At 38.7% G+C, this 13,181-nt stretch overlaps 1 protein-coding gene across 6 annotated transcripts in view; it reads right to left on the bottom strand.

Moving 5' to 3' along the window:
- Positions 1-602: 602 nt before the first annotated feature.
- Positions 603-13,181, bottom strand: part of LOC112053924 (glycogen synthase kinase-3 beta) — a 61,837-nt gene continuing 49,258 nt past the window's right edge. For all 6 annotated transcript variants that reach the window (XM_024093543.2, XM_024093547.2, XM_024093544.2 and 3 more), the window contains 6 exons: positions 12,383-12,493; positions 10,924-11,161; positions 9,393-9,490; positions 8,176-8,271; positions 4,395-4,695; positions 603-3,594 (listed from right to left, as the gene is read on the bottom strand). In XM_024093543.2, the coding sequence (XP_023949311.1) occupies positions 3,545-3,594; positions 4,395-4,695; positions 8,176-8,271; positions 9,393-9,490; positions 10,924-11,161; positions 12,383-12,493 (894 nt within the window). In that variant the 3' untranslated portion in view covers positions 603-3,544. The remainder of the gene's footprint in view (positions 3,595-4,394; positions 4,696-8,175; positions 8,272-9,392; positions 9,491-10,923; positions 11,162-12,382; positions 12,494-13,181) is intronic.

Below are 13,181 nucleotides of genomic sequence, written 5' to 3'. Positions count from 1 at the left end.
TTTAGTCGAGTAGCGTTAAATTACTAAAGTAATTAATCTTCACATAAAGCCATTGTGATTAGCTCAGTTTATTTACTTTATTGCGTTAAAAGTTGTTCATTTGCAAACCACCACTCATGGGCGTAGCCATGATTCTATCCAGAGGGGGGGAGGGGCTATACTAGCAAACGACCGCGACTTCGTCCACGTGAAAATCTTTTTTATGATTTATGAACATATTTCTAAAACTGTAACTCTAAAATAAAGGCTTTTCTATAGAAACCTTCAACCCCAATTTCATCCCCTTCTATTTTATTTTGCTACTCTATGTTTTGCTTCAAGGTCCCATTTACCATTATACCAAAATTCATCATGATCGGTTAAGCCGTTTTACTTTCGCGACAGACAGACAGACTTACTATCGTGTCTATATCAAAATTGACAGCAATAAAGACAGTAATGAATGAATGTAGTAATAAGTAGTCTTTGTGTAAAGAATAATATGTGTCAGCTTTTTCATCAAACGCTTTTATTACTTGAACATCAAGTATTATAGGTAGGTCACTTAATAAATAAATGTCTGGTTTATGTATCTTACAAACTATGAAATAAAAAAACCATGCTTACTATTCATTTAATATTTACTTTTATAATTATGTTATTTTCATTCATAACTAACAACGATATGGGTGTTATGATGTAATCAAATTCAGTAAAACAAATTAAAACAAAATACAAATTTCACTCACTATTAAATTTAATATTACAGTACTAGCAATAAGAAAACTCTTTTTTATTTTAAATAATTTATATAAGTCAACCCCATTTCAAAGTAATGGATGCGGTAAACTCTATCGTGGTTAAATGTGCACATGAATGTGAGAATTCAGTGGGATCTATACGTTCCATAACATCGCTTCAAACATTCAGGTCACTAGTATGTCTTAACTTTTTACACAGAGGGACTTTAGAAGCAACGTCGATTACAAAATTCATATTAGATAAGACTTAATAAAATATGCATATCTAAACTATCGTAATACCTTACTGGACCGACCAGCAAGCAGACTCCACTACCGACTAACGTTACTCAGAGTCATACCATAAAGATAATAATTATTATTATTATAATATTTACACGAATTATAAAGGTGTCAGCAAAGGAATAGCCGCGGGGACGACAACTAAGCTCCACTATGTGTGATTTGAAATCGTGCGCCGAGCGCGTTATATCTCTTAACATACTAAAAATTTTATAAGTAATTACATATATTATGTAGGGCGTATAATATATACGTTGAACGGTCAGATGTGTTACAGTTATCAGATGAACTATTTAGTGTTAGCTTGGCACTAGTGGTACAATGAGATGTGGACTGTGGTAAATTCACTCCATAGACATAAGTCGGATTTATATTTGTCTGACGCATCAGAACAGAATCGATATCATATATTTTATATGGCAACGTTTACACTTATGTGTTGTGACACGTCGTGATGGCATACAAAATGTATGCTACCGATTCTGTTCAAATGCGTCACGACACGACACGTCCCGCCTATAGCCAATGGTGTACAGTGCGACACAAAAGCGTAGAAAATAAAGAGGGCGCTGTAGTCACTTATTTTTGTTGTTATGGTAACCCTGTGTTCTGTCATCCACTTAGGACTGTAACTACCTTGATACTTGATAATGATTGATATTTTGTTTTGAGATTGATAGTCTATCTTAAATAAGATAATCTGTTTAAAAGAAATATTACTAAGTAATACAAATAAATATATTTGAAAAATACTTACATCACTATCTAGCCCCGAGCTATGTTATTGGTACTAAGATTTCATGATTTACGTTTATTGGATTTAAAAGAAAGTAAATCTCAACTAAATAAATAATATTTACTGTAATTCGTCTGGTAATTAGCCGAATTTCCACTATGATTATAATAATCTGATAAAACTATTATTATTAATAATAGGTTGCACTATAATGACAGATCTTTGTGAAAATGACAATAAGTGTGGTGTTGCCACACAGCGAATTTATTAATTCCATTTTTGTTAACTTCTACTCTTTTATGTCGCACTATAGTGATGGATGACATATACATGTGGTTGTGACATACTCTGCACGCGGCAGTTCCTGCAAATTTTCAGTAATAATAGTTTCCTGCGCCCTAATATGTGCAAGTGGTGCTCTATTAAAAGATACGATGCCAACGTTTTTACACCGAAGATTACGCGTTAAGGCTACATCTAAAAACCATGAATAAAACAATTTTTTTGTTAATCTATATTTAGAGGCTCGATACCTTCTCCTTATAACTTTACGGCAACGCCGAGTGCAAAAAAAAATTGCTCAAAATACTTAAAACTATGACGATGAATTTAATTATTACTTTTTAATATTATAGTTTTCATAAATGACTACTATTTATGTGTTCTCAATGACAATTTTTACATAGCAGAAATATCATTTATAGAATATAGAATACAATATTATAGAAAAAACTATGACATTACAATAGGACACAGACAGTGCTAATACATTACATTTATTCAGCGCTGAATAAGAATTACATACATTGCAATAAAAAAATAACTAATGTTAAGTTGCCGGAGTAAACAAATATTTATATAGTGTAGTAAATCTAAAATTTGTATCCCTTTGAATTGTTTATACAAATACATAATATTCTGAAATATCATTAAATATTAAAATTATCTTGAGAGATCAGTTTACGCTAGTTATAAAAATTTACAAGTATGCTCGTTATTCATGCAACAAAATGCGTTCTGCGATCGTCGTGGATGCGGCGTCGCGTGTCGGATCGCCTCCGTCGCGTGTCGGATCGCCTCCGTCGCGTATTCTATGCGCTACTGAACTTCCTACTGATTATCGGCCAAGCAGTTGCGATCCGCCATCTTAATAGTGATTCACGTTAGAGCGTGCGAATACTCTCCGTGGATCATACACCGTTTTACAAATACATCAGGATATACAAGGTAAAAAAGAAAAAAAATACAATATTAGACAAACGGTCGCGTTCACCGCGAGCTACAACACAGCAGTGAGGTATGTACACGATCGAGGGTTTGAGCTTACAAAAGTACAAAGGAATCACATCGCGACGGCCGAGACTACATCGGATCTACCCTCCCCACCGACTACAACAGCTCAAGCTTTTACCGACGAATTACACTACTGTATCACCAGATCACTCGCCGGAGAACACCTATTATGCATAATTTTCCCGATGGCCAACACGAAAAGTACTATCACTATAAAATAGCATACGACCGACTCTCGGCGCGAGAGCGGCGAGCGCCTTGATGCCGGAAGCGGCCGACGCGGTGGGCGCGGCCGCCGTACAAAATTAACATTCTATAAAAAAAAAATATAAATTCAACAGCGCCCACTAGGAATCCTCGTCGAAAACCAAAATCATGCGCGACGCCTCCGACCGCAGGCTCGGTCCGCTCGGTCGGCGCTCGTCCGACGGGTGCGCGCGTCCGGTCGGGCGGAGGCCGACGGCGGCGCGGTCGGCGGCGGCTGCGTGTCCATCTACGACGCGCCCGGGGAGCCGCCGCTCGGTCCGCTCGCTGAGTTCTCACCTGAAAATAAATTAAAGTCCACAATACATATAGTCGAATACATATTTTAGTCTTAACAAGATAAGATTAAGGGAAATAAGACAGTTTCTATCGTGTATGTTTTGTCTGTCTGTTTTTTTTAACAGCTAGATAGAGCTATGTTTAAAGCAATATGTAAATACAACAGGTTTCATTACAGGACTACGAATGTACAGGAATAACATTCGGTAGTACCTACCCTGGTACTAATATACAAATATTATAAAGAGAAACAATTTGATTGCTTGTTTGCATTGAGTAGGCTCCGAACCAATTATCCCTGAGTGCTATAAGGCTTTCTTTATCCCCGCATTCATTGTTATAAATTAAGTGCTAAGCTTAGAAAAAAAATTCCTTACGTCGCCCACAACTCCGTTCGCGTGAAATTCTGTTGTTATTTTGTTCAAATTCATCAAAAGATTTAACACTATTTGTAGCTACCAAGCTCAGACTAAATACATAAGGACTAGTATCGCACCTGAATTCACGAACAAAATTTTCTGCCATTTTCTAAGGAAAATGAGCTTAGATTTCATACATATCTTATACTAAACTAGTAGTTTTTGTTCCTTTTTATACACCATTTAACTACACAAAAAGGTATTTTTACGGAGGTTTTTAACCGATGGACACGATTGTAAACTATGAAACATCGATTCTATAGAGACAGTGTTTATAATCGCATAAGATCGTTGATCATATACTTTGACAGAAAAATAATGTCTTGCGAGGCAGGTCTTTATCTAATTAGTCTGAGCTACCAAGAATAGAGCGGCACTCACCTTGCGCGTCGTGATCCTGCGAAGCGGCGGGCGCGGCGGCGGCGGGCGCCTGGTCGGGCGGCGGCGCGGCGCGCGGCTTGAGGAAGTCGTTGAGCGAGGGCTGGATGCCCAGCTCGTACTCCGTGAAGTTGAACAGCGGCGGCAGCGGGCGGCCGTTGGGCAGGTGCGCGCTGGGCTCGCGCAGCTCGTCGAAGAAGCTGTGCGCGCACGCCTGCAGCGGCGACAGGCGCGTGCCCGGCGTGTACTCCAGCAGGCGCGACACCAGCGAGATGGCGTCCGGCGGCGTGCACGCGCGGAACACCTGCCACAATCGTCACACATCAAACATCGCATCAGGCTACTTGCCTCTTTTGTAAACAGTGTTTAAACTGAATTATGGAATTATTATAAGCTATACTTTATTTTGTCCCGTCAATAATAACCAGTAAAAAATTTAATATAAATGAAAAAATATCTACGTAAATTTTTTGCCGCTGAAACGCAACACATTAGCAAGTGACGTCAGCAACAGCGTTATTGGCGTTTGCAGTGATGTGATTATATCACGTCACCGCAAGCGCCAATCACAAATCGATGCCTTGTAGCGAATGACGTTACAGTTTATGATTGGCTATCGCGGTGACGTGATAAAAATACCATTTTGTTTTATAAAAATATTACAATTACGAGATTATTTTCACAAATAAAAATGTGATAAGAGTTTCTAGGTATCTGCAAGAAATGACCCCCACGGTCATTTCTTGCCGAAAGTGTCGAGGGTACGTGCGCGAGTATTAGACGCGGGGGAACTTCCTCTCTCGGTGATTTTTAGGCCCTTTCGAGGCTGAGGCATCTAAGCCTATGAGTCAAGTTTGCGGAACACCTGCCAATCACGATCGTCGCGCATCAAACATCGCACACCGATAATAATTTAACACTATCCAATAACACAGGCAATAGGGTAATTTTTTCCCGAAAGTGTCGGTTGGAGGGTATGGGCCCAAGTACTAGACGGAGGGGAACTTTTTCCATAAATGATATTTCTAGGTCCTATTTCTCTGCTTGTTGAGAGCTGTGTGGACTGCGATTTACAATAAGTTTTTTTCCCCTGAAGTTTTGGATAAAATCTGCTCTACACCGAATGATTTTAGTTATTTTTTAGTAACCCCTTCGCCTTAATACGCGAATAAGGATTTTTTTAGGGTAAATTTCTATAGTAATAATTTAAACCGCGATTACGCGAACTGTTAATAAATGAATAAGAAGCCTTTACTATATTTAAACACAATAACAATGAGGATGATAACTTGATGATCTTTACTCTGTTAATGGTTAGATAACGATTAGCAGCTTTTTGTCGTTTGTGTGCGAAAGAGGAGCGGTGCCGTTTCAGAGTGAGTTCTGTAAACTGAATGGCCCTTTGTTAGAGTACGTGTAGCGACATTTTAAAAAGAAAACTGCACTCATGTAGGCCAAATTCGATGTGGAATGTTTATCAACAAACATATTGTAAATAAATGAAGGTAGAAAACGCAAATCATTTCATATCTAATTTATTTAAAATTACGTATTGTTTTATTATAAAATGTTGTTGAAAAATATTAACTATATCTAATTGTTCTAAGCTTATTAATCAATTTTATTCGGTTATTATTTTAGGTGTAAAATAAGTATGCGATTTGTAACCTCATTTTTAATTTGTTTGTAGATAAACATTCCACATCGAGTTTGGCTTTAGTATAGCTGGGCAAGTATGCACACTGAACACCAACAAAACATTACGCAATAAACCAATTAGTGTATAACCTTTAGTTAACACATGCCGAACGCTGAAACCGTAACCGACTGTACAAATTCATTCGCAATATGAGTTTAAAGTGAAGAATTTACGTTTTCTTAATATAAAACAAACACAATAAAAACTTAATATGTAATAGATATTTTTGGTATTCAAATGGAATATTACAGAATGGTAAATATAATAAAATTGATGTCATAGTGCGAATAAATTGGACACACTAAATGCCTTCATCTTATGAAACAACGAAATCACTCAAGCAATATATATAATTGAGCTTACACAGAACATAATCCTTTAACCAAACATTTTTATTCATTATTAAATTATATACATTTTTAATATTAAAAATAACAGATTATCTTATAGACATCTACTATGTAATGCAACACTGTATTTAATTTTCTAGGGGGGACACAAAAGTAACAGGAATTGGAGCTGCAGCGAGGATAGCGAGTAGAAAGTCTTTGTTTGACCAGGTTACGGACACCTTTACTGAGTTAGTATGCAAAATTCTATGGCTGTAAGGCATTAGTTGCTATGAATGGGAATTTTTGAAGAGAAACAATTTTTTCCATTTCGGCAAAAAAGTTTACGTTTGTCGACATCATGTATGATTATTTTTTCCTATTGGGGATTTTTTTTTATTTATTGATTTTATTTTCAGGGACAAAGATTACTGGTGACGAAGGTTCTAGTTACTTAGAATTAAAAAGAGGACATGAGAGTAATGTGTTTTACCACAGTAGATTAAATAAAACAAAAATTGCCGGATGGCCAGAAAATCCCAATAAGTGAATTAAAATACTTTTTTTTTACTTTCCTTCGTAAGACTATTTCACTACGGTAGGTGATCCTAGACTAGCCGACTTTACCTAAATCACAAAACGACAACCGAGTTAGTATCGAGCGTAGACGAAAATTTCAAATGTTACTTGAAATTTGGCAGTAAAATTAAAAATTCATACATAAAAATTCATAAAATCCTACATTTTATAAAAAAACATACAAGGCAAAGTAATGTATGAAGGCATTTAGTGTAAGTCGATTGTACGTAATCTTACTCGGATGCGCTGGTGGTCAGTGGCAGACTTGGGCATCGTGGTTCTCTCCAACATAAACTGCAACCACGGGCCGATGTGTATAATGAATGCTGACTATGTCTGTGTCACATACCAGTGCCATATCTTAAAACCTTCCTGACCGCTCTTCAAGTTGGCTACCACATTGACAATAAGTTGGCCAATATGATGACCAATATTTTGGTTATCATGTATTGCCTCAGATCAATTATCCATTGGACTTGTATTGCACTCGAATTCACCAACAAAATTGTCTGTCGTTTTTTGAGAGGGGCAAGGTAAATTTCACATATCAACAATATTTTACACCAATAAATATATATCCTGTGTCCTTACACTACACACAACTATATATTTTAAATCTTTTTGTGTTTCCTAACACACACAGTCCTGTAATTTTAACACAGTGAAACATCGATTCTATAGACGCAGTTTGTATAAACACGCTAGATCATGATCATGTAGTTATAATAGAGGGGTAACCTCTAGCGAGGCAGGTGCTATAGAACGTAATTGGTCTGAGTGAATTGCGGATGTTTGGATACATCCACAATATTTGCCACAATGTCGGCCAAGTTGAAGAGCGGGCACAACATGATAGCCAACATATTGGCCAATGTATTGGCTAACGTGTTAACGTGAAATGCGGGCATTAGGCTTAAGATGCGTCGACGAAACAACTCATGACATCGCTGACAAATAGCAGCGACGTCGAAAATATAGCTCTCTCTTTCGTTGCCATGGTTCGATTTATGACAACAGTATGGTTGGAATGTGGAAGCAAAAAGTTGGCTTATAAAATTAGATTCTTTAACAAAGGTTCCTGAAAAATCTGAGTGTTGACTTAGGAAATCATATTTTTCAATAATTAATTAAATATATATATTAATGTATTTGTATATAATTATAATTTTGATCTCACCTTTGCCCAGGGATGACTTTTGATCTGTGGAAACTTGAACTCTGTGTAGTTGGGATTCATTTCGCGTATCTGTTCTCGAGTCGGAGTTCCTAAGACCTGTCAAAAACAAAGTCACTATTATTCGTTATCTTTATTATAGCTTGGCAACTTCGTTCGTAACACTCCCGAGGGCGTGTAGCGATGAATGAAAAACGCGCAGTCTTTCCCCCTGCGCCCGCATATCATAGGAGTGTCATCAACGACACAATAGTTGCCAGACAATAGGTAGTTAAATACTAGCAGACTTCGTCCGCGTGAAATTTTCATTCAGGCATTTCATACAAACATATCCCGTTTTATAATAATAGTTTAAATGAAACAAAGTCGTTGTAGTTACACAATTTATAACTGAAGATTCAAGATTATGATAGAATGATTTATATTTAAATGACTCTACACCCCGATTCTCGATTATCTTGAATTTTATAATTAATCGAGACAAAGTGTATCAAGATCAGGGGCGTAGCTATCGCCGTATCAATAATACGGGGCCCCCTGACAATAAGGAATGTAGATAATCCACAATTTCTTTTTTCCCCTTGTTAAACGTGCGCCCAAAAGTTGGCAGTTAGCCCTTGACTACAATCTCACCTGATGGTAAGTGATGATGCAGTCTAAGATGGAAGCGGTCTAACTTGTTAGGAGGAGGATGAAAATCCACACCCCTTTCGGTTTCTACACGGCATCGTACCGGAACGCTAAATCGCTTGGCGGTACGTCTTTGCCGGTAGGGTGGTAACTAGCCACGGCCGAATCCTCCCACCAGCCAAACATGCCAGCATGTAATTTCATGACTTTTATGTATGGTTTGTGTATAAACGGTTATATAAAACATATAAACCATATCTAATTGTTCTAAGCTTATTAATCAAATTTATTTCCATTAATTTAAGAAGAAGTTAATTACAATTATTATGAGGTGTGAAATGACTAGTGATTTATACCCTCATTTTTAATTTGTTTGTTGGTAAACAGTACTCATCAAGAAAGGCTGTAGTGTAGATTAAGTCACTGACATAATATTTCTTTAAAGCAAGCATATTTTTTTTTGTTTTTGTGAGAAATCTTTACCCTTCATTCGAGCCCCCCCAACTAATTTTGAAACAGGACCTTTCAGAGGCACGCTATGCCACTGATCTATTCAATATGAAGTCTCAATTAAAAGATAGCTAGCTAACCTTGATGATTTCGACGAGCTGGTCAACGCCCGAGTCACCGGGAAATATCGGCTGGCCCAGAAGCAATTCCGCTACCACGCAGCCTGCGCTCCATACATCTGAAAACAATACTCATTTGTTATACTCATACAATACACAAACATAAACACGTGATAGCCCTCTGCCTCCAATTCCGGAGAGTGAGGTTTCGAATCCGGTCCGGGGATGCACCTCCAACTTTTCAGTTGCGTGCATTTTAAAAAATAAATATCACATGTCTCAATCGGTGAAGGAAAACATCATGAGGAAACCTGCATAACAGAGAATTATCTTAATTATCTGCGTGCCCCTCTCATTCTGAGAGGAGACTCGAGCTCAGCAGTGAGCCGAATATGGGTTGATGACGACGATACAATACAAAATGTAGAGATTTCTGGCAGTGGCGCAGCTAGGTAACCAAGGGCCCTGGTGCAAATAAAAAATTGGAGCCCCACACTATCTAAACTGGTTAGGTTTTTAACAAGTAAATATATTAAATACATATATAAATTACTAATCAACTTTTCTGTTTTCAAATTTTTTTAAGCACAGTTCGATCGCGATTTTCTGGTAAGGATTCGAGGGCCCCCTGAGCTCGAAGGCATTGCACCACCTGGTCTCTGGGTAGCTACGCCGTTGATTGTTGGTAGTTTTATGAAGATGAAGCAAGTTCTCTGTGGCATCAACTTTCTTTAAAACGCCGTACCAATCTGCTGCAATCTATGCTAATATTATAAATGCGAAAGAAGTAAGTCTGTCTGTGCTACCTTTTCATGGCTAAACAACTGTATACATTTGAATGTTTGCGTTTAATAATCAGGTTATAAATTATTATCACCGCGTGCGGATCGGCCTACGATGCGCGCCACAAAATATACATATCGTTGTCTCTTACATCTCACGCGTGTTCGGTCGCGACTAATAGCCGTAAAATCGAAAATATCGCTCCATCCTTGATAGAGTGATATTTTCGATTGCGGCTATTGGTTGACAATTTATCTCTCTCTCATCACAATATACGTCGTTGACGCATGTTAATCGTGCTGAACGGTCCAACGCACGTTCACTCGGGTAATAAAATGGTAGATAAAACGGAAACTGGAAGGCATTCAATAACTTTGCATAAGGAATGAGGAAGCAAACTGCTTAGTCGATTTCGATTTACGGATCAGGGATTTGGTGGTAACTAATGGTAACTAATGTGCATCATATGAGGTTCAGAATCATTCAGCGAGCTATACTCGGAGTATCTCTACGTGATCGAATCAGAAATGAGAAGATTGGCAAAGTTCACAAATCTGTAGTGGCATATAGTTCGAAGAGCTGATGGATGTTCGAGCCCCAAGGTTTGGCAAATCCGCACAGGAAAGCTAGGCGGACCGTAGTTATTAAGCAGATTGCAAGTAACCGCAGGATACAGGCGGCTTAAAACCGTGTTGTTTAGAAATCCTTAATGGCGTATGTCCAGCAATGGACGTCCATCGGCTGTTAATGATGAGGATGAATAACTCACCAATTTTCGTAGTGTAATCTATTGCTCCAAAGATGAGTTCTGGCGCGCGGTAGTACCGCGAGCAGATGTAGGAAACATTCGGTTCGCCGCGCACGAGGTGCTTCGCCGAACCAAAGTCGCACAGCTTCAGTACCCCTGTCTTGGGGTCCAGCAACAGATTCTGAGGCTTGATGTCCCGGTGACAGATGCCCAGCGAGTGGATATACGCCAGGCTTCTGAACAACTGGTACATGTATAGCTGGAAAACGTTACAAATAATTAGTTAAATAAATTGTAAAGTAAAGAAATAACTGAGATATTTAGAGCTAATATACACCATTGGTTATGAATTCGATCACTATTGTAGTACCCACTCTTAACACAGCCTTTACGGCTAAATAAACGTGGTATATTCTTAATAATAAAATCATATACATGGGGGCCTAGCATGAGACCAAGAGAAATAAACAAAATTTTGTCCAACGGCGTCGGAGTTATCCCAGTCTCATCTCTTTCGTCCCAACGCAATGAAAGAGGTAGGAGTATTTCCGATTCCGCCGCCGATTGAAATTTGTCCATTTCTCTTCATGAGAAATGTCGTGGTCGCATAAACACTACAGGATTCTGAACGACTGGTACATGTATTAGAACCTCAATAGCTCAACGGTATGTGCGGTCGAACTCAACAGCGATGGGTGGTGGTTCGATTCCCGCCCCGTTGGTCTATTGTCGTATCCACTTTTAATACAGTCTTACTCAACTAGTTGTCACTTGAATGTAGTAGTCCATGTTTTGAATCGTCACCGAGATAGACCACCTCTTTCTTTGCATGCACTGCGTGTGCACACTAGTGCAGTCTCTCTGTGCTTAGTGACCGACTATCCAATGCACACAACCTGTGGTGGTGTGGGAAAACAGTTCCAAGGATTGACCATCTCACTATGGTACCTGACGCCTGCCACGAAAAGGGTAGGGCCATCGGGTTAGCTAGAGTGCCAAAGAATATGGGCCTAACACAGCGAGATAGACCCCGCCGTTCTGTGCATGTCCTGTGAAGTGCGCTCTCTCTGTGTTTAGTGACTATCCTTCGCATACAACCCATCGGTGTGTGGGAAAAAAGTTCCTAGGTATGACCTTTTCACTATGGTATCTGACGCCTGCCATGGCAATTGTCAGGGCCATTGGGTTGGCTAGTGAGCCAAAGAAAGGGTCTAAATGACCAGTCGAGATATGGGATGCGAATCGCCTCCGCTAGGTTAGAAACGCTTTTGGGAAGCCCGGTGGAGGCGCTCTGTTTAGATAAGTAGTTGTTTATAGGTAATGGTGAATGGCTTTAATCTTAATAGGTAGAAAACCTACCAAGAGGAAAGTCATTAGCCCTCTGCTTCGTTTTACAGTTTAATATTAAAACAAACCCACACCCCTGCACCGTGATTACCAGGACAAAGTTAAGCTATGTGCGTATAAATAACTGTCTTACCTTTATAAAACTAATTGGTATGGTTTGTTCATCTTTGGAGTAGTGACGCGCAACTTTATACACAGTCTCTGGTATATACTCCAGCACCAAATTCAGGTACACTTCGTCTTTCTGTAAAGAAACATTTATTATAACAACGCAATTACTGTTTAAAAACAAAATATTACCAATTTTTGTAAGTACTTCAAAAATCATTAATCATTATTTTTTTTATAAATTTAGGTAACGAATCTACTTGAAATAAAACATCAAGATCTCGTAATATTTATAAATGTTACATACTCGTACGTAATATTAAAAGTGGGTTTCTATAATATACAAACAAATAGGCTTGCATTTGACAACGTTAATGCCTGATAGAAAGCAATGATATGTCATACGATGCATCATGGCGCGCATGCCTAGAATATGCTTAACCTATTTATTAATTATTAATTTATTAAAACGCCTAATAAGACCAAGAACGTAAGAGAGACTGGGTCGGTTTGCGGCAAAAGCAGACCGATCTGTATTTTAAGCGATATGTGATTATTGACTTAGGCTCCTTAATGGGACGTCAGCGGCGTTTTGTGAGAGCGCAGAAGCATCGCCTATAGGGACCGAAGGCAGAAGTAGAAGAGATGGGCAGAATTACTCTAAGGGCGTCTCCTCTGAGACTAGGACCTTCTGGAAGGGTGTTATGGTCTGAGTGAATCAGTCCGGGCGCCCCTGAAATCGTGAGTTCCAAAAGCTCACGTCTGGGTGACTTCATACATATATAGGGGACCTCGTTTCGCCGGCGAAGACATTTTGTAGTTTG

This window comes from Bicyclus anynana, chromosome 16 (genome assembly GCF_947172395.1).
Source record: "Bicyclus anynana chromosome 16, ilBicAnyn1.1, whole genome shotgun sequence".
NCBI classification, from domain to species: Eukaryota; Metazoa; Arthropoda; class Insecta; order Lepidoptera; family Nymphalidae; genus Bicyclus; species Bicyclus anynana.
The sequence above is the reverse complement of the archived record's forward strand: the minus strand, read 5'-3'. Positions and strand labels throughout refer to the sequence as shown.